This window comes from Anomaloglossus baeobatrachus, chromosome 1, assembly GCF_048569485.1.
Source record: "Anomaloglossus baeobatrachus isolate aAnoBae1 chromosome 1, aAnoBae1.hap1, whole genome shotgun sequence".
NCBI lineage: Eukaryota > Metazoa > Chordata > Amphibia > Anura > Aromobatidae > Anomaloglossus > Anomaloglossus baeobatrachus.
This window is the reverse complement of record NC_134353.1, coordinates 743149241-743174950: the sequence shown is the minus strand read 5'-3', so window position 1 is coordinate 743174950 and position 25710 is coordinate 743149241. Positions and strand designations below refer to the sequence as shown.

Genomic DNA, 25710 nt, shown 5'->3' with positions numbered 1-25710 from the left:
GGCACCCTCCCGGGTGGCGTGTCAACACAGTCTGACCGTGGCTCTGGAGACTCTCCAGAGGTTCGGGTGGATCATCAATTTCCCAAAGTCAAAATTAACTCCGACCCAATCACTGACTTACCTCGGGATGGAGTTTCATACTCTCTCAGCGATAGTCAAGCTACCGCTGGACAAACAGCGTTCGCTGCAAACGGGTGCAATCTCTCCTTCGGGCCCAGTCACACCCCTTGAGGCGCCTCATGCACTTCCTCGGGAAGATGGTGGCAGCAATGGAGGCAGTTCCCTTTGCGCAGTTTCATCTGCGCCCACTCCAATGGGACATTCTCCGCAAATGGGACAAGAGGTCGACGTCCTTAGACAGGAACGTCTCTCTTTCTCTGGCAGCCAAGACCTCTCTTCAGTGGTGGCTTCTTCCCACTTCTCTGTCGAAGGGAAAATCTTTCCTGCCCCCATCCTGGGCTGTGGTCACGACGGACGCGAGTCTGTCAGGGTGGGGAGCGGTTTTTCTCCACCACAAGGCTCAGGGAACCTGGACTCCGACAGAGTCCTCCCTGCAGATCAATGTTCTGGAGATAAGGGCAGTGTATCTGGCCCTAAAAGCGTTCCATCGGTGGCTGGAGGGCAGGCAGATCCGCATACAGTCGGACAACGCCACGGCGGTCGCGTACATCAACCACCAGGGCGGCACTCGCAGTCGTCAAGCCTTCCAAGAAGTTCGGCGGATTCTTCTGTGGGCGGAGGCCACAGCCTCCACCATCTCCGCGGTTCACATCCCGGGCGTAGAAAACTGGGAAGCAGACTTTCTCAGTCGCCAGGGCATGGACGCAGGGGAATGGTCTCTTCACCCGGACGTGTTTCAAGAGATCTGTTGCCGCTGGGGAACGCCGGACGTCGATCTCATGGCGTCTCGGCACAACAACAAAGTTCCGGCATTCATGGCACGGTCTCAGGATCACAGAGCTCTGGCGGCGGACGCCTTAGTTCAGGATTGGTCGCAGTTTCGACTGCCTTATGTATTCCCTCCTCTGGCAATGCTGCCCAGAGTGTTGCGCAAGATCAGGTCCGACTGCCGCCGCACCATCCTCGTCGCTCCAGACTGGCCGAGGAGGTCGTGGTACCCGGACCTGTGGTACCTCACGGTGGGTCAACCGTGGGCGCTCCCAGATCGACCAGACTTGCTGTCTCAAGGGCCATTTTTCCATCTGAATTCGGCGGCCCTCAACCTGACTGCGTGGCCATTGAGTCCTGGCTCCTAGCGTCCTCAGGGTTATCTCAAGAGGTCATTGCCACTATGAGACAGGCCAGGAAACCAAGGTCAGCCAAGATCTATCACAGGGCTTGGAGGATCTTCTTAGCCTGGTGCTCTGATAAGGGGTTTACCCCCTGGCCGTTTGCCTTACCCACGTTTCTTTCCTTCCTTTAATCCGGAATGGACAAGGGTTTGTCTCTCGGCTCTCTCAAGGAACAAGTATCGGCGCTTTCTGTGTTTTTTCAAAAGCGCCTAGCCAGGCTTCCGCAGGTCCGCACGTTCCTGCAGGGAGTTTGCCACATAGTCCCACCTTACAAGCGGCCGCTGGAACCCTGGGATCTCAACAGGGTTCTACGGGCTCTTCCGAAACCACCTTTTGAGCCGCTGAAGGATGTCTCTCTATCACGTCTTTCGCAGAAGGTGGCATTTCTAGTGGCAGTTACGTCACTCCGAAGAGTGTCAGAGCTTGCAGCGCTGTCATGCAAAGCCCCCTTCCTGGTATTTCACCAGGATAAGGTGGTTCTGCGTCCGGTCCCGGACTTTCTCCCCAAGGTGGTGTCCCCTTTTCATCTCAATCAGGATATCTCCTTACCTTCATTTTGCCCTCATCCAATTCACCAATGTGAAAAGGATTTGCATTTGTTAGATCTAGTGAGAGCACTCCGGATCTACGTGTCTCGCACGGCGCCACTGCGCCGTTCTGATGCACTCTTTGTCCTTGTCGCTGGCCAGCGTAAGGGGTCGCAGGCTTCCAAGTCAACCTTGGCTCGGTGGATCAAGGAACCGATTTTTGAAGCCTACCGTTCTTCTGGGCTTCCGATTCCTTCAGGGCTGAAAGCCCATTCTACCAGAGCCGTGGGTGCGTCCTGTGCATTGCGGCACCGGGCGACGGCTCAGCAGGTGTGTCAGGTAGCTACCTGGTCTAGTCTGCACACTTTCACGAAACACTATCAGGTGCATACCTATGCTTCGGCGGATGCCAGCCTAGGTAGGCAGATCCTTCAGGCGGCGGTTGCCCACCTGTAAGAGGAGGGCCGTAGTCGGCTCTTTTTATCGGGGTATTCTTTTACCCACCCAGGGACTGCTTTTGGACGTCCCAATTGTCTGGGTCTCCCAATGGAGCGACAAAGAAGGGAATTTTGTTTACTTACCGTAAATTCCTTTTCTTCTAGCTCCTATTGGGAGACCCAGCACCCGCCCCTGTTCCCTTCGGGCTGTTTGTTCTTTTGTGTACACATGTTGTTCATGTTGAATTGTTCTTTTGGTTCATGGTTTTCAGTTCTCCGAACATCCTTCGGATTGAATTTACCTTAGACCAATTTATAAGTTTCCTCCTTCCTGCTTTTGCACCAAAACTGAGGAGCCCGTGATGCACGGGGGGGTCTATAGGCAGAGGGGAGGGGTTACACTTTTTAAAGTGTAATACTTTGTGTGGCCTCCGGAGGCAGAAGCTATACACCCAATTGTCTGGGTCTCCCAATAGGAGCTAGAAGAAAAGGAATTTACGGTAAGTAAACAAAATTCCCTTCTTTCCCTATTAAAAACTATGGTCATTGGTGGCCCCTGCTAACAGCTGTGTAAGGCCAGGTTCACATTAGCGTAATATCGGCTCAAGTCCTGGTTCATTGCGCCCATATTACTCTTCTGCAAAAACCAGCCTAAGATTTCTTTGACTTGGGCATAGGCCAGGAGGTGATGGCATCAACCTTCCCTGGCTCTGTTTTCAAAGTCCCACCACCCACTCAGTGTTTGAGGTACTGCACCTCCGTCATGCCGATCTGATACTTCCCTGGCTTTATAGCCAGACCAGCGCTTTGGATCTGCCTGGGGCACCTGATGTCTGGCCACCTCAAGAAGACACAATAGTACATAATGCAGAGGTGCCCCATACAAGGCAGGTGCTAATATAAAATGATTAAACTCATAAGAGAAATATAACGAATCTCCAGAATTTGTTTTTCAGCAGCCGCACCTCCCAAAAAACATTACACATGCCATACAAAGCGATCAAAATGTCATCTATACCCTGAAATGGTATCAATAAATGCTACAGCTTAGCACACAAAATAAATCAATCTACGGAAAAATGTAAAAAAAAAAAATCTATCTCGAAAAACAAAAATTTACAAACTTGAATTATTTTTTTGTTTTTTGTTTTTTAACCCCTTCACCCCCGGCCACTAAAACACCCTAATGACCGGGCCATTTTTTGCAATTCTGACCAGTGTCACTTTGACAGGTTATAACTCTGGAACGCTTCAACGGATCCTGGCGATTGTGAGATTGTTTTTTCGTGACATATTGTACTTCATGTCAGTTGTAAATTTAGGCCGATATTTTTTGCGTTTATTTGTGAAAATTTAGGAAATTTGGCGAAAATTTTGAAAATTTCGCAATTTTCAAACTTTGAAAATTTATGCCCATAAATCTGAGAGATATGTCACACAAAATAGTTACTAAATAACATTTCCCACTTGTCTACTTTACATCAGCGCAATTTTCGAAACAAATTTTTTTTCCGTTAGGAAGTTAGAAGGGGTCAAAGGTCATCAGCAATTTCTCATTTTTCCAACAAAATTTACAAAATAATTTTTTTTAGGGACCACATTACATTTAAGGTGACTTTGAGAGGCCGAGGTGACAGAAAATACCCAAAAGTGACCCCATTCTAAAAACTACACCCCTCACACTGCTCAAAACCACATCCAATAAGTTTATTAACCCTTTAGGTGCTTCACAGGAACCAAAGCAATGTGGAAGGAAAAAATGAAAATTTTACTTTTTAACACAAAAATGTTACTTTAGCCATAAAATTTTCATTTTTACAAGGGAGAAAAGAGAAAGTACACAATACAATTTATTGTGCATGTTCTCCTGAGTACGCTGATACCCCATATGTGGTAAAAATCAATTGTTTGGGCGCACGGCAGAGCTCGGAAGGGAAGGAGCGCCATTTGAATTTTTGAACGCAAAATTAGCTGCACTCATTAGCGGACGCCATGTCGGGTTTGAAGACCCCCTGAGGTGCCTAAACAATGGAGCTCCCCCACAAGTGACCCCATTTTGGAAACTAGAGCCCTCAAATAATTGTTCTAGATGTTTGGTGAGCACTTTGAACACCTGGGGGCTTCACAGAAGTTTATAGCGTTGAGCCGTGAAAAGAAAAAAAATTTTTTTTACAACAAAACGGTTGCTTCAACTAGGTAGCTTTTTTTTTCACAAGGGTAACAGGAAAAAATGCACCATAAAATGTATTGTGCATTTTCTCCTGAGTACGCAGATACCTCATATGTGGTGGAAATCAAATGTTTGGACACACAGCAGTGCTCGGAAGGCAAGGAGCGCCATTTGAATTTTTGAGTGCAAAATTAGCTGCACCTGTTAGCGGATGCCATGTCGGGTTTGAAGACCCCCTGAGGTGCCTAAACAATGGAGCTCCCCCACAAGTGACCCCATTTTGGAAACTAGAGCCCTCAAATAATTTTTCTAGATGTTTGGTGAGCACTTTGAACACCTGGGGGCTTCACAGAAGTTTATAGCGTTGAGCCGTGAAAAGAAAAAAATTTTTTTTTACCACAAAACGGTTGCTTCAACTAGGTAGCTTTTTTTTTCACAAGGCTATCAGGAAAAAATGCACCATAAAATGTATTGTGCATTTTCTCCTGAGTACGCAGATACCTCATATGTGGTGGAAAGTAATTGTTTGGGCGCATGGCGGGGTTCAGAAGAGAAGGAGCGCCATTTGACAGCAAAATTGGTTGGAATCATTAGCGGACGCCATGTCACGTTTGGAGACCCCCTATGGTGCCTAAACAGTGGAGCTCCCCCACAAGTGACACCATTTTGGAAACTAGAGCCCTCAAATAATTTTTCTAGATGTTTGGTGAGCACTTTGAACACCTGGGGGCTTCACAGAAGTTTATAGCGTTGAGCCGTGAAAAGAAATTTTTTTTTTTTTTTTACCACAAAACGGTTGCTTCAACTAGGTAGCTTTTTTTTTCACAAGGGTAACAGGAAAAAATGCACCATAAAATGTATTGTGCATTTTCTCCTGAGTACGCAGATACCTCATTTGTGGTGGAAAGTAATTGTTTGAGCGCATGGCGGGGCTCAGAAGAGAAGGAGCGCCATTTGACTTTTCAAACGCACAGACGCAGTGCACTGATCGGTCGCTGCAGGACGCACGGTCGGATGCGATAAAAAAAGCGTCGGGGATACGTAAAAAAAAAAAAGTCACGCCAAAAATTGACCATGGATGCAGATACGTTATGTGCATCCCTGATCAGCGCTTGGTGGGATGCACGGACGGATGCGATACAAAAAGCGTCGCAAATACGGAAAAAAGTCACGCCAAAAATTGAGCAGGGATGCCGATCCGTTATCTGCATCCCTAATCAGCGCTCGGCGGGACGCACGGACGGATGCGATACAAAAAGTGTCGTGAATACGGAAAAAAGTCACGCCAAAAATTGACCATGGATGCCGATCCGTTATGTGCATCCCTGATCAGCGCTTGGCGGGACGCATGGACGGATGCGATACAAAAAGCGTCGGGGATACGGAAAAAAAAGTCACGCCAAAAATTGAGCAGGGATGCCGATCCGTTATCTGCATCCCTGATCAGCGCTTGGCGGGACGCACGGACGGATGAGGTGTAAAAATGGACAGGGGATACGGAAAAAAAAAAAAGTTATACTCACAGTACCCACAGGACTAGCAGGAGGATCACTGACTAGAAGAGCTGCAGAGGAACAGATGGACAGCTTTACAGGAGCAGCAGGCAGATCAGCAGAATGCCCAGGAAGGACCCAGCGATGGACGCAGATGTGATCAGGCCGGTGAAGACAGGTAAGAGGACGTCGGGGGAGAGCAGAGGGGGAGAGGGGGGGTGAGAGCAGAGGGGGGGGTGAGAGCAGAGGGGGGGGAGCAGAGGGGGAGGGGGTAGAGCAGAGGGGGAGACCGGAGAGGGAGCTGCAGAAGCAGAACAGAGATAATGGGGGAGGCAGTCAGAGGGGGGGGGGGTGGTTGGGGGGAGCAGATCGCGGGGGGGGGCACGGCAGGGGCTATCACGGCAGCGCGCAGGGGCACCACGGGAGCGCGCACGGGCTGCAAAGTGAGCACAGTACTCACGTGCAGCAGCGGCGGCGGCAGCAGCGGCGGCGGTGGCGTGGTACCACAAGTACCAGCCACTGCACGCTGCAGACATGTTGGGGGAGGGCTCGCAGCGGCAGGGGGCATATCGCAGCAGGGAGGCAGATGGCAGCAGGGGGCAGATTGCGGCAGGAGGCAGATCGCAGCAGTGGGGCACATCATGGCAGAGGACAGATCGCAGCAGGAAGCAGATTGCAGCAGGGGGCACATTGTGGCAGGGGGGCAGATCGCAGCAGAGGGGCAGATCGTGGCGGGGAGCAGATCGGGGGGACACATCGGCAGGGGGCAGGGCCATCACAGGAGCGCGCAGGGGCTATCAGGCGCGCAATACTCAAGTGGGGCAGGAGCGGCGATCGGGCGGCGGCAGCAGCGTTGTGTGGTACTACAAGTACCAGCCAGTGCACGCCGCAAACATGCTGGGGGAGGGCTTCCCAAACCAACACAGGCCTGGGGAGGGCGGCCACCGGCAGATCAGACCGCCCCACTGCACACTGATTGGAGCGATTGCGCGTCATAGCACGATCGCTCCAATCAGTGCTGCAGGGGCTGGGGGCGGCATGTTTGAGGTCCACCTATGATATGCTGCAGCAGCTGCGGCATCTCATAGCTGGATCTCACAGGATCGCACTAATTCGGGCATTATTTTTGCCGAAATTAGTGCGATCGATGTGGTTGGCGGTTCAGATTTGAACAGCCAATCACATCGATCGTCGATAGGGGGTGGCGATGCCGCCCCCCCTGGGGTCAAGCAAAGGTCCCCTGCTGTAAGAAACAGCAGGGGACATCATTTGAAAGCCGTTGCTATGGCCACGGCAATCAAATGAAGTTTAGGCCGTAAAATTACGTCCCTGGTCGTTAAGTCACGTTAAAATAGCACGTAATTTTACGGCCCGCGGTCAAGAAGGGGTTAAGCCACTGACATGAGAAACTGTTTGTTGCTGTAAATGTGCCACCCTGAAGACTCGGGTCATTTTTACTGCGCAATGAATGCCATAAAACCAATGGCAGAATAGCAGGGTTTTTTTCACCAGTTTATCCCATTATAGCAACTGAAAAATGTAAAAAGTTCTGACCCTTGGAAAAGGAAAAACAAAAGCTCAAAAATTGTTATCATTAGGGCTTAATGTTATTAGTCATGTGAAGAGTCATTAATCTTGCACATTGAGTGCATTTAGGCCAATTTTTTATTGCATAGATTTAATGATTTGCGCTTTTGCAGGAGGAAGAGGTCAGATTAAACAGAAGAAAAAGACCGTACCCCAAAAGGTTACAATAGCCAAAATCCCCAGAGCAAAGAAGAAATACGTGACCCGAGTGTGCGGGCTGGCGACATTTGGTAAGTGTGACGGTTCTCCTGATCGGCACTGCGATCCGAATTCTTGGTTTGCTGATCGATGATCATTTGTCTTTGTAGAAATTGACCTCAAGGAAGCACAACGATTCTTTGCTCAGAAATTCTCCTGCGGTGCCTCAGTGACGGGGGAAGATGAAATCATTATTCAGGGAGACTTCACAGATGATATTATTGATGTAATCCAGGAAAAGTGGCCTGAGGTAAATTAATTGCACAACACCTTTGTACAGAGGTGGTCTGTGTTCAGTAAAGAGTAAAAATAGCAACAAGAAGAGGAGATAAAAACTCCCCCAAAAAAGTATTATAAGATGTACTCACAGCAAAAAAGAGGGCAACCAGTCCAGTTAGCCCAGGCCAACACATCTAATGCACAACAGGATGCAGACAAGCCTCTCAACATGATGGACACTTGCAGGTGCAAGGTAAATTGCACACTAGTGGCGCGCATAGGGCACTGTTCACACTTGTATGCGCATGGTGTCCAACCAGCAACCTATTACCACGCCCTTACTATTAGATTAGGCGGGTTACTCGGACACTACTCACTGCAGCACGCAAGGGACAGAAATTCCACTATGTACGGCCGTATTAAGAGGCCCGGCTGCACCCCGCATAGTCAAAGTGCAAAAAATACATATAAAATATGTGAGGTATTAGTTTGTACATCGGTCAATGTACGTAAGCCCACAATCCTCATCACGGATCCTCACGCTTGCGGGTCCCTACACTGATAAATATCAAAAATAGCAACAAGAAGAGGAGATAAAAACTCCCCCAAAAAAGTATTATAAAATGTACTCACAGCAAAAAAGGGCAACCAGTCCAGTTAGCCCAGGCCAACACATCTAATGCACAAACAGGATGCAGACAAGCCTCTCAACATGATGGACACTTCACAGGTGCAAGGTAAATTGCACACTAATGGCGCGCATAGGGCGCTGTTCACACTCGTATGCGCATGGTGTCCAGCCAGCAACTTATTACCACGCCCTTACTATTAGATTAGGCGGGTTACCCGGACACTACTCACTGCAGCATGCAAGGGACAGAAAAAAATCAGTAAAGAGTAAGAATAAGGCTGTGTGCGCACGTGTGCTTTTTTTTCTTGCTTTTACGCTGCGTTCTGCATCCCCAGCGTAAAATCGTGCGTCCTGCGTCCCCAGCACAATCTATGAATGTGCAAATTCCATCTGCATGTTGCGTTTTAGAACTCAGCGTTTCGGCTGCTGAAATATTTAGCTAAAACGCTGAGTTCTAAAAAGCAACATGTCACTTCTTTTGTGCGTTCTGGGTGCTTTTCCCACTCTGTCTATGGCAGAGTAAGCATCCAGAACGCATGAATTCCACATGCACAATGCTTTCAAAACGCAGCTTTTCGGGTGCGTTTTGAAATGCACATGCAGTGACCTAAACGGTGCAGAATAGAACGTAGAGACGTGTGCACATATTGTTTGTTTGACCGCTACCTGAAGAGGTTTGTGCAGTATTTTCTACGAAGGCTGGCTCTTGCCTACCAGTGCTAGTATTGCTGTTTAATGTTTGGCTTCTGTATGCATGTGTCCGGCACATTTCTATATTACATGAGGCATAACCATCTTGTGTAGGCATGGCGTCTTCTGTCGTGAGGTGAGCATATTGCCTCAGGTGTCCCCTGAGAGCTTCTGTCAGAGTGGGTCACTCTGGAGCCTACCCTGCACCATACAGATGCCGGCTGTTACATAGGCACCGTTTGGTTTTAACATGTGAACTGATCTATGCTCCAATTGCTGCTGTTAACCATTTAGATGCTACTTTCAATCTCTAACATAAGTATTTAAATGCCGCGGTTGCCAGTGATCACATGTACTGGCTTTCATTGTTTGTCTGTGATGTGATCAGATGACACAGATTGGTTACAATGGCAGCCTGGGGCCTGCTCAAGGACTCTTGTTACTGCAATTAGTGCTCTCCTGTCAAGCTGAGCTACAAATTGAACTGTAAAGGATACCATGATTTTAACTAAATATTGCAATACTGTGGTAATTACATGGGCGGTGTGGGCTGAAATAAGTCGGCAGTCACTATAGTATACCATGCGACTAGGTGGCCATCTGAGCACATGTAAGGGATGTGCATACTTTCGGTCATGTGTTATCCAGCTTCTCTTAATGCTCTTATATTGAAAGAGGCCAGATGAGACTAGTCTGCACATGATTACAAGTGTGCAAATGGCTTACATGTGGTCGTGTGACTTTCCCCTCACCACATGAATTATGACGATATGCACATCGCTCACTGTCAAGATTTTACAGTTGATTACTTTTAGTTTGGACAATCCCTTTAAACCTATACAGTAAATGCCATTAAAGAAACAAAACCTCCAACAGCTCAAAAAAAACAACTACCGAGAATGTCTACTGGTCAATTTTATACTACAAACAACTCTCTAAATAACAGAACCCCCAAAAAATAGCGGAATTGCGTTCATCCGCTGCAGGTTTCTAGTACACTGCGGTGAGGGGGCGCCATCTCAACTTTTTGCCTCAAGCAGCAAGAAATCTAGAAAGTCCCTGCAGAAATCTGACCTGCATGTCGGCCCTGCACATCACCAGCTAAAGATTCATTCTGCTTCCATTTTAAAAGCTTTCCCCCCAAAAATTGACAAAAAGAAGGCACTCTTCTAATAACTTCCAGTTCCTCCTTCACCTGATCTCATAACTCGGGGACACAGCGGAGGATATGTTTGCTTATTTGTCATATTCGGGCTTATTACAATTGCATAGATCTTATGCCTGTGTCATTTAGTTGTAATGTTTATTACATGGGATGGGAGACAATAACTTATTTGCTGTTGTGTGTCAGTATTGGTGCAGGAACGCCATCTTCCATATGACGTCAGTAAATGTCTCTCTCGTTGACAGGTTGATGACGACAGCATTGATGATCTTGGAGAGGTGAAGAAGTAACCCAACATCGTGCCTGTACTGTCCTACACTATGTAGCCAAAGTGAGAGAGGATTCTCCGAGCTTTGTGTGTCCTCGGTCAAACGCTACCACCTTGTTTCACCACTGTAGAATGCTACTTTTTGTTTTTATTATTAAATGCGAAACTTAAAGTAACTGGTTCCCTCATGCAAATCGCATGATATGTGTTTAGTTTAATAAAAATGTTTTTTTTTGGTCATTATCAAAATGCCTTTCAGTTGCCTAGGGCCTGAGCTATGATATACTGATGGAATCCTATAATTTTGGGGTTGAAAGTTACACCTTTTCTGATGGCTTTCCAATATGGTTATCATTTTATATGCAAGGGTATGTTCACACTAATTGTCTTATGTTTTTATGCGGATCAGCTTCAAAATCCACATTAAAAGTGTATTTACGAGAATGCCGGGGCCACACGGGGCACTAGTGCGATGCTCGCATGACACTCGGGTCGTGCTGGCAGCACAGCAGGAGCCGAGTGTCATGCTAGTATCCCTGCGACTGCGGTCCAACCGTGGAAGCGGACCTCGGCTGCGGGGGGCGGCCTGGCTCTCAGGAGGGGCGGGTCAGCGCTGCGGAGGGGCAGGCTGGCACGGAAGAGGGGAGGGAGGGATTTCTCTCCTCCGTAGCCGGCTATTGCGATTCTCGCTCTGCACGCGCGGTACACCGGTGTACCGCGAGTGCAGTGTGATTTTTCTCTCGCCCCATTCACTTGAATGGGTGCGAGAGAAGTGAGTCTCACATTACACTCGCAGCATGCTGCAATTATTTCCTCAGCCCTAATCGGACCAAGAAAACAATCGCTCATGTGCGCTGGTACACAGGCTAGAATTGGTCCGAGTGGAATGCGATGTTTTATCGCACTCCACTCGCACCGATTTTCTCGCCGTGTGGCTTAGGCCTAACGTTTGCTAATGTGGATTTTGAAGCAGATCTGCTTTACAATCCATATTGAAAACCTCTGTGAAAATATCTGTACACATATATAAGAAACAAATTTAACAGAAGTCATTAGCGCTCAAGATTCTAATCTATGGCAAGACACCTAAACTCAGTAGAAAACCATCCTTTGCTAGTCGCGTGGTAATAAATTTTGAATATCCAATAATGAGCCCATATTTTTAAAGCCTCCTTCCCACCTCCATGTCTCGAGTCCGTGTGGTGTCCGTTTTGGCATCTGCTGGCGGCACGTTCACATGCATACTAATTAAAGTCAATAGAGATCTTCACACCTGTGTTTTGACCTGAGCCCTGTGTCCAGATGAGTCACACGGAGACGTCTGTTTTTTCTTTGTTTTTTTTCAGCAGCACAGGTCACATATGGATATCACATGGAAGGCATCCGCATGACATGTACTGAAAAAAAAACAGATCTTAGTGTAATGTTTTATTTATGTGTAAAAGTTGTGCAAAGCTAGAAAATTGAAAGATATATGCTAGATAGGGAAATAGGATAGATAAATAAATGGCTTGTACAGCTATTAAGCAGAAATAATGAATAATCTTGGAAAAAAAAAAATGAGGGGGTGGTCCCCCCCTAATTTTCATAACCAGCACAAGTACAGCAGGAGCTGCAGGCTGCAATCCTCAGTTGTCCCTTGGCTGGTTTGGAAAAAGAGAGAATCCCATGCTGGGGTTTTTTTTTTTTTGTTTGAACAGATTTTAAAAAATGGTGTTGAGTCCCTCCACATTTTTTTCAAAACCAGCCAAGCGACAGCAGACAACTGGGGGCTGATATTTTTATTGTGGGAAGGGCCATGGGTATTTGATCCTTCCCAGCCTAAAAATAGCAGCCGCAGTCACTCCAGAGGTGGTGCATCTAGATGTGCCAAATCTGACGCTGTACTAGGCTTTTCCCGTTGCACTGGTGTGGTGGCAAATGGGGTTGATGCCAGTTGTGAATTTCCAGCTGGCTTCAAGCCCTGTTCTTAGTAATTGTCTATCAGACACCCCAGATACTAATCAAGTAGAAATACATATAAATTATTTTATAAAAAAAAATTGAATATTTGAAGAGCCACGACTACAGCCCTCATTAAAAAACATTATTAAAGTCCTCCGTAATCCATAGCGATTTCCCATGACATTCCCCAAAAGCGAATCTGAAAGACCTATAAAAAGGAAAATGATTAAAGAAATAGACACTCTCATTTACCAATTTATTTTCTTGCAAAAACCTTAATCAATGGTCCAACGTAATCCAAAAGGGGGTCCCACAACAATCCATACTCACTCCCCCATCCAATGAAGAACAGATAATTTCTCATTGGCAGTGAGAGCAGTTATTGCAGCCTCACACATTGCTGTGTGAGAATCACTGCAGTGAACGGAGATGACCTCTGCAGGTCACACAGCAGCATGTGAGCGGCAGCGGGCAGGGACGAGCGGTGACAACGTGAATTCACTGCAGTTCATTGCCCGTGGCTCTTGCGCAAAGTATCATGGGAGCCCCCGGCAATGGCCTTCAGTGGACTCCTAAGTTCAACTGAGTTCACTGCCTGCGGTTCTCACTCAAATTATCATTACAGCCCTTGTTCACCAATTTATTAATTTATTTTAAAAAAAGTCTGATTTAATCCATAGCGCTGTCCCATGATGTTCTCCAAAAGCAAATCTTAAAAACATAAAATGTAAAAAAAATGATTAAAGAAATAAAGACCAGACACCCTCTTTCACCAATTTATTTCCCTGCAAAAATCCAAGGTTCAGCGTAATCCAAAAGGGGGTTCTATGACGTTCCAAGACTCACTGTCCCAGCCAATGAAGAACAGATGGTTCCTTGTTGGCTGGGAGAGAAGTCATTACAACCTCACACACTGATTTGTTTGAAAACCACTGCAATGAACTGAGATGACCTCCTGAGGCAGTGACTATGTACTGTAAAAGATCAAAGACCACCCACACATGTGCACTACAATAAATTCTTTGTGCTGCCCTCAGCATGGCTGAGAGAAGTGTGTGAGCACAAGGCAGGACACGGCACCTTGTGGATGACGTAGGATGCGTCATCCACACAAAGCAAGAAGGATGGTAATCACAAGGATAGAGAAGGCACCGGACCAGAGACCAGCAACGCCCATCAGTCCGGAACTAATCGGACCACCCCGCAGGTAAGTAGGTGACTGGTTTCCTTTTAAAGGAACTCTGTCAGCACAGGATGACTGTTCACAACAACAACTACAGGCGCTTGATGTATCATGGTGAGGCTAATGATTTAAATACACCTTCCCAATTGCTTGTTTTCCCCTCTCAATCTCCACCCCCATCCCCTCTTCTTTGATTGACAGCTATAACATCATAGAGCCAGAGAAGGGTGGGGATTGAGGGGAAAACAAGCAGGTGCAAAGGTGTATTTAAATGATCATCCCTGCCATGATGCACCGAGTAGCTGGCTTGAGCAGTCATTCTGTGCTGATACTTCCTTTACAGTATTTATCACTAGCACCTTATTACTACCAGGTCAGGAGCTGATGGGACTGCTAGTCCAATCATGCCGCCGCCGCCTCTGATAAGCAGCTCACTGTGAATATACAATATGCACAGAGAGCTGTGGTGTTGGTTAGCTTTCTGAGCTCTGCTACATGAAATATCTAAGAACTCTGACTGTGTCAGAACTGCACCACCCAGTAAACTAAGTGACACTTTGTTGGAATCTGTTTTGGGGTTTTTTCCCCCCTACATTATGCTGCACTCAGATGAGGTAGCAAAAAGCTGGTGACAGGATCCATTTGGGCCATGTGCACATGTTGATTATTTGGTGAGTTTATACCTCAGTATTTGTAAGTCAAAACCAGGAGTGGGTAAAAATACAGAAGTGGCCTTGAGTATGCCCAGGGGCATGTTCACACTGGCGATATAATTAAAACCCAATGTGTATTTATTTGCACTATGCTTTTATTTAGCTACAGCAGGGTATACTGGACGTCCATATTTTCATCTTGGGTTTTCATGAAGATAACTACTCGTATGTACCCTTTATTATCAACTGCGATTTTCTCTGGAAAAATTTGAAAGCTTTGAATGTCCATTGATACCTTTGACGTTCTTTATCACATATACAAGAAGATATTCAGCGTCAGGACACAACATTTCGAAGCAGCACTAGTCCAGAGCACTAATTAGTGGTGACACTGATAAAAGCAGTTTAATGCCTCAGATGCCGCAGTCTCCATTGAACTACTAAAAAGGTGGACACTTCTTGAAAAGAGGTACAATCGAGTAAAAAAAATGTCATGTTTTGAACTTCATTGACCCAGTAGCATAACTTGAAACTCAAGGGCCCCAGTTGAAAATCTCCAATAAGGCCCCAAGTATCAGAGGTCATTAATAAAATTTGACTTCTCATATGGGCCTATAGGACCTTTTGAGCCCCCTTAGGCTCCAGGGCCTGGGTGTGACTGCAGTCCCCTGCACCTACCATGGTTACATCCCTGCATTTACGCCATAAATCCTCTCCCAACATCCACTATACATGTGTACGGCACAAGTTGGGAACTGGTGTATGAAGTGGGCTCACAGGCTAAGCCTACCCCATTCTCAGCAGATAATGCACTTTAACAGATAGGGGTATAGAGCATCTCTTCCTGAGAGTTAGCCTGATAAGTGATACTATCATTCTCTGCACACTGGCATGGGGGCCAAGTCATTCTATGCACCCAATGGCAGCCAGGGGCACTAATGGATTCCTATGGCAGCCAGGGGTTTAATTCATCCCTTTAGCAGCCAGGGCTCTGATGTGTCCCTATGCCAGCCAGGAGTCTGATGTGTCCCTATGGCAACCGGGGGTTTGATGCGCTCCCATAGCAGCCGGGGGTCTGATGGGCTCCCATGGCAGCCAGGGGTCTGATGATGGGTCCCCATGGCAGCCGGGGGTCTGATGATGGGTCCCCATGGCAGCCGGGGGTCTGATGATGGGTCCCCATGGCAGCCGGGGGTCTGATGATAGGTTCCCATGGCAGCCGGGGGTCTGATGATGGGTCCCCATGGCAGCCGAGGTTCTGATGATGGGTCCCCATGGCAGCCGGGGGTCTGATGATGGGTCCCCATGGCAGCCGGGGGTCTGATGATGGGTCCCCATGGCAGCCGGGGGTCTGATGATGGGTCCCCATGGCAGCCGGGGGTCTGATGATGGGTCCCCATGGCAGCCGGGGGTCTGATGATGGGTCCCCATGGCAGCCGGGGGTCTGATGATGGGTCCCCATGGCAGCCGGGGGTCTGATGATGGGTCCCCATGGCAGCCGGGGGTCTGATGATGGGTCCCCATGGCAGCCGGGGGTCTGATGATGGGTCCCCATGGCAGCTGGGGGTCTGATGATGGGTCCCCATGGCAGCCGGGGGTCTGATGATGGGTCCCCATGGCAGTCAGGGGTCAGTAGAAGACCACTGTACCTGCCGTCATGGAGGTCCACTGAAGTCGAGCTGAATTTTACTACCGTATATGCACTGATAACATAGAATTGCTGTACATAGTGCAAGCAATCAGACAATTGTAAGTTAAAGTCCAGTAAGGACTAATAAATACAATAATAAGTAAAAGCGCCCAGAAAAGTTCAATCTATCAAAATTTTAAAATAATTAACCTGATAAGTAAATGGAATAAACAGAAAAAGATTAAAAAAGACCCCACCAAAATTGCAATGTATGGTTTACCACAATGCTGCAAAAAGAAAAAAAATGCATCAAAAGTGATCAAAACGTTCTATGTACCACAAAACATTATCAATAATAATGATAACTGGAGCCCACAAAAAAAATAAGCCTTCACGTGGCTCCATCAACTAAAAAAATAAAATTGTTACATATCTTGGAAAACTGTAACACAATTAACACTAGAACTACTGGACTCGTGACACCTATATAGAAATACATGGTGCAAAGTAGTCAAAATGACTACCTCAGTAGTTCTAGTGTTAAAAAAGAAAACAAATCTGGACAAGTTGCTGTAATCGTCTCACGAGAAGGCTCATGATGCCAGACCATTATTCCCACACAATGTGGGCTGTAAAATCATATCCCAAAAAAACAATGTCAACGCATTTGTAATGTTTTCTGTTTTCCAATATTCCATGTGGTAAAATGAATGGTGCCATTCACAAATATGTTCTTACACGGCTATGTGGATGGAAAACTAAAATAAATATGGCTCTCAGAAGAAGAGGGAAAAAAACCCATAAATTCAGTTTGGTCATGTCGGGAAGGGGTTAAACTTGAGGACTCCTACTCTGGGGAATTGGCCCCTACGGTCTCCTACCACTCAGGCCGGTTCCTCCAACCTGAAGCTTTCAAATACAGAAAGCGAATTGGAATCAGGTCTCCTTCACACATCCGTGTCTCCGGTACATATGATGTACCCTCAGTCTGATACAGCGCCACACGACCATCTCCACCCTTACCTACTGTATCCTCACCCATCCCTTGTAGACTGTGAGTCCTCGCGGGCAGGGTCCTCTCTCCGCCTGTACCCGTCTGTGCTGTGTATTGTTTATGATTATTGTACTTGTCTCTATTATGTATACCCCTTTCACATGTAAAGCGCCATGGAATAAATGGCGCTATAATAATAATAATGACGTCCATTTTTTTCACATGCACCGTAGACACGGACACACGTAGACCTGTTAAAATTAATGGGTCTGCACACACGTCCTTGTTTTGAAACTGTCCATATGGAGCACACGTGTGTCCGTGTGCGCCACACGGCAACATCTTTGTTTTCTGCCTGCTGCACGGATATCACACGGGACCGCACACTGATGTGAGACATACGGGAGGAATCACAGGTCACATAAAAACAAAGAATTTTTAGACTTACCTGTCTCCGACGCTGCTGTCTCTGTCTTCTGTTGCTTCAAGGCCCGCTCATTATGCTCATGAGTATTCACTGCACTCACTGCGGACCTGGAAGCAACAGCAGCGCCGGGGACAGGTAAGTATACCAGCTCATGCTGCCCGTGTGCTAGCCGGATGTCAGACGGATAGCACAGAGACAACACACGCTGAAGACTCACAAGGACACAAGCACACACATACACACCTTCAGCACGGACCGTGTTTTGCACGGACATGTGAAGGAGGCCTAAGATATATTTTTTTTTAGTCTATTTTATATCTTTATACCAGTTTTTTTTTTTATCTTCGTCAAAGTGGATGGGGTTTAGGATACCCAGATATTTTTGGCTGATCCACCAATTTTGACTTTGTAAAAAGTCGCAAATTCATTCACTCTAGTTCCCCTCTGGGATATTTTTTTTTTTTTTTTACACCAGACATTTTGGTGCAAATTTCTAACATCTTTCTACTCTAAAAAGTTGCAAACAAATTAAAAAAGGACCATTTTAAATTAATGAATCTCATGTGCCATTTTAAAAAAAATTTGTGCAAAAAAAAAAAACAGCAATGAAAGAAAAAAAATAGGGGTTTGCATAAATTTTCCGTTTTTTTTTTTGTTTTGTTTTCTTCCCCCTTTTTCAGACCAATTTCATTTCCTGTGACTGTGGTAGTGAATCTTACTCTAGTCTTTGACTGTAAACAAAACCGCCAGTCTTAATGAATTGAGGTCTTTTTGTTTTCTTTTTTTTTTGGTGTTTTTTTGCAAAATACTTCATAATGGCGCATGAATTTTCATGAATTTTGCGCAAAGTAAAAATATTGTATTTTTTCTGCAAAATTTTAATGCAAAAAATTGTGCGTTTTGCATAATGGCGCAAAATGTGTGCCAAAATATCTGGTGAGCATAAAATCACTGCCACAAATTATAATCTAATTAATCTGCCGAAAACATTTAGAAACTATAAACTGCCCACAATATGATGGCGAATAATGGCGAATATATAGAAAAATAACAGGTGAACACATAAAATAGACTTTAAAAAAGGTGCACATTAAATAGCACAAATTAAAAACACAAACAAAGTCCAAAACTAAACCAAAAAACCTGGTGAGTGTAATACTGAATTGGGCTCCTATACGCTATTTATTGTTTTAATCATGCAGATTTTTGGAGTACAGCATGTACAAAAGGTGACATATGAAAACGTGGATGGACTAAGTATGGACCATTCACCGCCCCGTAGACCAGGTGACCAGTGCATACATTTGATGCTTTCACACAACACAGTACAGCTCTTTATTGCCGTACTGGCCAGCAGGGGGAGCCATTCTCCTGCTTAGTTGCTCTTACGAGCTTCTTCACATCTCGCGAGACGTGGCTAAGTGGACGTTATTTCACATTGGCACGGGATTTGGATCGGTAAAAGTTCGCAGGTCGGTGTAACATGGGCGCTATCGCCTCCCGTAGTGTTTCAGACAGTATTTATTTAGTCTCAGGCTGCACATATTGCAGCAGCCCGGGCAGGACTGACTGTGAGGACCGGTGTGTGCCTATAATGTGCATATAGGGGTGAGGAGGGGATCATACACCTATAGAGGTCCAGAGTTGTCTTACGGTGTGTTATTTCTTCTTTTTTTATCACAGTGTGTCCGTGTGATGAACAGACCCAATGAACACCGCACATCCCCCCCAAAGGTACAGAAAGCACATGTGGAGGAAGCGGAGGGTCCTGTCATCAGGGTGTTGTACCCTCACTAATGGCGCCTGTGCAGGAGCGGAGGGTCCTGTCATCATAGTAATGTACCCTCACTAATGGCGCCTGTGCAGGAGCGGAGGGTCCTGTCATCATAGTATTGTACCCTCACTAATGGCGCCTGTGCAGGAGCCGAGGGTTCTGTCATCATAGTAATGTACCCTCACTAATAGCGCCTGTGCAGGAGCGGAGGGTTCTGTCATAGTATTGTACCCTCACTAATGGTGCCTGTGCAGGAGCAGAGGGTTCTGTCATCATAGTAATGTACCCTCACTAATGGCGCCTGTGCAGGAGCGGAGGGTCCTGTCATCATAGTATTGTACCCTCACTAATGGCGCCTGTGCAGGAGCTGAGGGTCCTGTCATCATAGTATTGTACCCTCACTAATGGCGCCTGTGCAGGAGCGGAGGGTCCTGTCATCATAGTATTGTACCCTCACTAATGGCGCCTGTGCAGGAGCGGAGGGTTCTGTCATCATAGTAATGTACCCTCACTAATGGCGCCTGTGCAGGAGCGGAGGGTTCTGTCATCATAGTAATGTACCCTCACTAATGGTGCCTGTGCAGGAGCGGAGGGTTCTGTCATAGTATTGTACCCTCACTAATGGTGCCTGTGCAGGAGCCGAGGGTTCTGTCATCATAGTAATGTACCCTCACTAATAGCGCCGGTGCAGGAGCGGAGGGTTCTGTCATAGTATTGTACCCTCACTAATGGTGCCTGTGCAGGAGCAGAGGGTTCTGTCATCATAGTAATGTACCCTCACTAATGGCGCCTGTGCAGGAGCGGAGGGTCCTGTCATCATAGTATTGTACCCTCACTAATGGCGCCTGTGCAGGAGCTGAGGGTCCTGTCATCATAGTATTGTACCCTCACTAATGGCGCCTGTGCAGGAGCGGAGGGTCCTGTCATCATAGTATTGTACCCTCACTAATGGCGCCTGTGCAGGAGCGGAGGGTTCTGTCATCATAGTAATGTACCCTCACTAATGGCGCCTGTGCAGGAGCGGAGGGTTCTGTCATCATAGTAATGTACCCTCACTAATGGTGCCTGTGCAGGAGCGGAGGGTTCTGTCATAGTATTGTACCCTCACTAATGGTGCCTGTGCAGGAACGGAGGGTTCTGTCATCATAGTAATGTACCCTCACTAATGGCGCCTGTGCAGGAGCGGAGGGTTCTGTCATCATAGTAATGTACCCTCACTAATGGTGCCTGTGCAGGAACGGAGGGTTCTGTCATAGTATTGTACCCTCACTAATGGCGCCTGTGCAGGAGCGGAGGGTTCTGTCATCATAGTAATGCTCCCTCACTAATGGCGCCTGTGCAGGAGCGGAGGGTTCTGTCATCATAGTAATGTACCCTCACTAATGGCGCCTGTGCAGGAGCGGAGGGTTCTGTCATCATAGTAATGTACCCTCACTAATGGCGCCTGTGCAGGAGCGGAGGGTTCTGTCATCATAGTATTGTACCCTCACTAATGGCGCCTGTGCAGGAGCAGAGGGTCCTGTCATCAGAGTATTGTACCCTCACTAATGGCGCGTGTGTACGGCGCTCCCGTGTTCATTAAATCCTCACTTTGTTTGGAGAACTTTTTTTTCTTGTTTTGAGAAATCCAGTGTGGACATTGTATGTAACTTCGGTGCAGTGGGGCGGGGCATTGCACTCTCCGCTCTGCTGTCATCGCTCTCTGGTCAGTGACCGACTTCCCCTGCCTGAGATGACATTGCTTGTCACAGTGCATGCCCTGCAAGGTCTGGATCACACTGTGAGAGTCGGCCAACCAATCTACACATCTGCTGCCCCCTCTAAGGAGTGGATTCCAGGCAATGATGGCACCTACACAAAATCAAGGACAGGTCATTGAAGAGAGACTCAAAACAAGAAAGCCTGCGGAGACACCATCACATGTTTATCAACGCTGGCAGGAAACTAGCCAGGTCTTTCACCGGGAAGGAACAACCACGGGAAGGGCAGTCTCCAGTCAAGGAGACCACCTATGCCAAACATGGTATCCATCCCCTGACAGCTGTTTCGGGGTATTTGCCCCTTATCAGTGTGGAGTAGGAAACTGGCTAGTGGGAGCAATGCCTAGTATGAGGGGCAAATACCCCGAAACAGCTGTCTGTGGATGGATGTGGATTGTCTCCGCGGTGTTGGATGTTCATCTCCGTAAGGTCAACCATCCTTGCTTATGTAGTCTTCTACTAGGCATTGCTCCCACTAGCCAGTTTCCTACTCCACACTGATGAGGGGCAAATACCCCGAAACAGCTGTCTGTGGATGGATACCATGTTTGGCATAGGTGGTTTCCTTGACTGGAGACTGCCCTTCCCGGTGAAAGACCTGGCTAGTTTCCTGCCAGCGTTGAGAAACATGTGATGGTGTCTCCGCAGGCTTTCTTGTTTTGAATATTTCCCAGGGGGCATTGCTTTAGAATCACTGCGTTGAGAAACACGTGATGGTGTCTCCGGTGTTGGATGTTGATCTCCCTAAGGTCAACCATCCTTGCTACTGAAGAGAGACTGACCTGTCAGGAGGCAGCCAATAAGCGGCGAAGGAGGACAGGAGAATACAAGTGCAATGTCCTGCCCCGATGCCATGGTGGCTCATTAGCATACAATATAAACACTGGTTTCTCTATAGTTCCACAAGCAAGGTATGGATTTATGCCATTAGTTAGGATAGAAAATCCTGATTGCAGGTTCCCTTTAAACCACTTAGACAGACATGGCGGCCACTTGGCCCGTATAAACGTCATACCTGTAGTATGGATCATAGTGGGTTTATTTTTCAGGGAAAAAAAATGATTATTTTGAACTCAGATGAAGGGGCTTTAGTGCACCATTGCCATGGCTAAGTGTCCTCCTCTACCCCCCTCAATTAGCGTCATTGCCGGCTCCTAATGCTGGCTCAGATCTGTGCTGCAGAAGCACAGCAATAAGGGTTAATGTGTAGAGCTGCTGTTTCTGCGCTTTCAATTAAGATATGATAGTGCTCAATATACATATTGAGGGGGGTAAGTGTGACCTGAAACCCCAGACATACAGTATATTTGCAAATGATGTACATTTTGATCATCTAATATATAAAGCTCAGTGTATGTGTGTATGTCCGCTAAAGGAATCCGCACCGGCGTCACATTTACAATCACGAAATTTTGCACAGACACTCCATGTGACTCAGGGAACGTCATAGACTATGTTTGGGCAGGAAAATTTAACCCCGTGCTTTCCAGTTACTCTACAAAAATCATGCAGCCATTAAACTGAATGGAGCTGGAGGCTATAAATAGCAACTGTCAGTGGTTGCTATAGTAACCAAATAAACTGTTAGTATAAGATAGGATAGACGGATAGAGAGAGACAGAAAAAAACAGAAAGACAGACAGTGAAAGAGACAGCCGGGGAAAGAGAGAGAGAGAGAGACAGACAGATACAGAGATTGAGACAGATAGACTGATGCAAATACAGAGAGATAGAAACAGACAGACAAGGAAAGAGACAGACAGCGACACACAGACAGAGACTGGGAGAGAGACCGTTACTATCCCGGGCAACGCCTGGGTACTACAGCTAGTCTCCTATATAAAGCTGAGTGTATGTGTGTATGTATGTCCGCTAAAGGAATCCGCACCGTCGCATTTACAATCACGAAACTTTGCACAGACACCTCATGTGACTCAGGGAACGTCATAGACTATGTTTTGACGGGAAAATTTAACCCCACGCTATACAGTTACTCTCCAAAAAACCTGCCTCCATTAAAGTCAATAAAGCTGTGAGCTATTAGGTTATTAATAGGAGCTGTAATTGGTTACTATAGGAACACAATAAATTGTTAGTATAAGAAGCTTGTGTGAGGTAATAAGATGTTGGTGGGAAGACGGATAGCGCGAGACAGAGAGAGACAGATGGGCAAAGAGACAGGCAGGCAGACCGGGAGAGAAACAGACAAGGAAAGGGACGGAAAAGAGACAGACACAGGGATAGAGACAGACAGACACAGGGGGATAGAGACAGACAGACACAGGGGGATAGAGACAGACAGACACAGGGGGATAGAGACAGACACAGGGGGATAGAGACAGACAGACACAGGGGGATAGAGACAGACAGACACAGGGGGATAGAGACAGACAGACACAGGGGGATAGAGACAGACAGACACAGGGGGATAGAGACAGACAGACACAGGGATAGAGACATACAGGGATAGAGAGAGACCGTTACTATGGCGGGCAACGCCTGGGTACTACAGCTAGTAGGTTGATAAATTTTGAAGCTGTCTCGGGAGCTGAGCCTTCTGCATACCAGGCTGATGTTGGCTGTGTTACACAGTCAGCATCTACCTGTAGATCCGATCGCTGCAGTTTAGCCATTTAAATGCTAATGTCAATTTCTGATACCAGCATTTGCATGACACCATTACCCGTTCATGCATTGTGCATTGGCTCCTATTGGCCTTCCTTAACTCCATCATGTAGAACCGATTGGTTACTCTGAGAGCTGGAGACACTTGTAACTGTCATCTTGATCCTCCAGTGAAGTTCAGTCACAGGCTAAGCTCAATAGGAGAACTGGAATTTCAATAAAAGCTGTGAAATCGTAATATTCAGTATAAGCAATTAAATAAATGCAGGTTCAAGTCACCTAAAAGAACTGAAAAATAAAGCGAAATGAAAGGAAAAAAAAACCCTGCTCTATGAAATATATAATGTATAAATCACCCTCCTTTTTACCTTATTAGAAATTAAAGAAATTATGACATAATTAATAAACAAAACAAACCAAACCACGCACACATAGGCAGAGCCCTACGTATCAATTCAGGGCAGTGGGCGAGGAGAAGCCACTGGGAACCTGCCTGCCCGTCTAGTCCGAGTACCTGTGCTTGGTTTGAACAGTCATTCAGTACTGGCAGTCCCTTTAATTACTTCACGACATATGACATACATGTATATCCTATGTCATGTCCCTGCCTTTGATAAGGGCTCACACACCGAGCCTGCATCTCTCTTGGCAGGTGAAGGCTGATTTAATCAGCCATCGTACCTATAATAGCCGTGGGTGGAGCGGAGCATCGCTTGTAGTTGTTAAAGGGAACCTGCCAGGTCCAATATGCACCCAGAACCACGAGCAGTTCTGGGTGTATATTGCTAATCCCTGCCTAACTGTCCCTGTATACACTAGCATAGATAAAGAGATCTTTAGAAAAGGTATTTCTAAAGATATTATATCGTATGCTAATGAGCGAGGGGACTAGTCCCCTGGGCGTTAGTTCCCCCAGCCAGACGCCCCCATTAGCATGTTAGCACGTCCTCAGGGACGTACTAACATGCTAATGAATGTGCAGTGTCACAGGATGATCTCACTCACCTTTCTGCTGCCATCGTGTCTGACGGGGGATTTCGGCTCAGTGCGCATGACCTCGGAGTTTGGGTCATGCGCACTACTTCAGTTTGAATCCAGGATGTGTACTTTCTGCTTCATAGTGCACATGACCGGAACTCATGCGCACTGAGCCGAAATCCCCCGTCGGACACAATGGCAGCAGAGAAGTGAGGGAGATCATCCTGTGATGCATATTCATTAGCATGATAGCACGCCCACAGGGACGTACTAACATGCTAATGGGAGTGATTAGCCAGGGGAACGAACGCCCAGGGGACTAGTACCCTTGCTCATTGGCATACGGTAAAAGATCTTTAGGCTATGTGTGCACAGGGCGTTTTTTGGGTGTGTTTTTGGGCTCAAAACTGCATGACTTTGCTTCCCCAGCAAAGTTTGAGTTTTCATTTTTGCTGTCCGCACACACTTTTTTTTTTTTTATTTTTTTTTTTTTCAGCTACGTTTTTGAGCTTAAAAAAAAAAAAATAAAAAAATTGTCATGACAATTCTTTCCTGCGTTTTTGTGTGTTTTTTTCCACCATGCAATGCATTGGAAAAACACAGAAAAATGCAGAGATCAATAATGCACCAAAACGCATGAGTTTTTACTGGTGCGTCTTTATGCGTTTGTGCGTTTTTAGCGGCCAGAAACGCAGCGTCAAAAAAATGCTGTGTGCGCACATAGCCTTAAGGCCGCTTTACACGCTGCAACATCGCTCAAGCGATCTCGTTGGGGTCACGGAATTTGTGACGCACATCCGGTCACTTTAGCGATGCCATTGCGTGTGACACCTATGAGCGATTTTGCATCGTTGCAAAATCGCTCATCGGTGACATGGGGGTCCATTCTCGAATATCGTTGCTGAAGCAGTAACTATGTTGTTCCTCGTTCCTGCGGCAGCACACATCGGTACGTGTGACACCACAGGAACGAGGAACCTCCTCTTACCTGCGCCCGCCCGCAATGCAGAAGGAAGGAGGTGGGCGGGATGTTCGTCCCGCTCATCTCCGCCCCCCGCTTCTATT

General features: G+C 46.8%; 2 protein-coding genes across 6 annotated transcripts in view; both read left to right on the top strand.

Moving 5' to 3' along the window:
• Positions 1 to 10915, top strand: part of DENR (density regulated re-initiation and release factor) — a 46412-nt gene extending 35497 nt beyond the window's left edge. The window contains exons 6-8 of the mRNA XM_075323078.1: positions 7620 to 7736; positions 7815 to 7954; positions 10655 to 10915. Coding sequence (XP_075179193.1) covers positions 7620 to 7736; positions 7815 to 7954; positions 10655 to 10699 — 302 coding nt within the window. The 3' untranslated portion in view covers positions 10700 to 10915. The remainder of the gene's footprint in view (positions 1 to 7619; positions 7737 to 7814; positions 7955 to 10654) is intronic.
• A 7982-nt stretch (positions 10916 to 18897) lies between these two features.
• Positions 18898 to 25710, top strand: part of CCDC62 (coiled-coil domain containing 62) — a 125083-nt gene continuing 118270 nt past the window's right edge. For 3 of the 5 annotated variants that reach the window (XR_012725272.1, XM_075323055.1, XM_075323033.1), the window contains exons 1-2: positions 18898 to 18980; positions 19192 to 19242. Coding sequence is in view for 3 of the 5 variants with exons in the window: in XM_075323055.1 (XP_075179170.1) it covers positions 19204 to 19242 (39 nt within the window). In the remaining 2 variants the exon portion in view is untranslated. Of the gene's footprint in view, positions 18981 to 19015; positions 19090 to 19191; positions 19243 to 25710 lie in introns of those variants that run through there. The other 2 variants (XM_075323065.1, XM_075323047.1) reach the window with 2 other exon arrangements.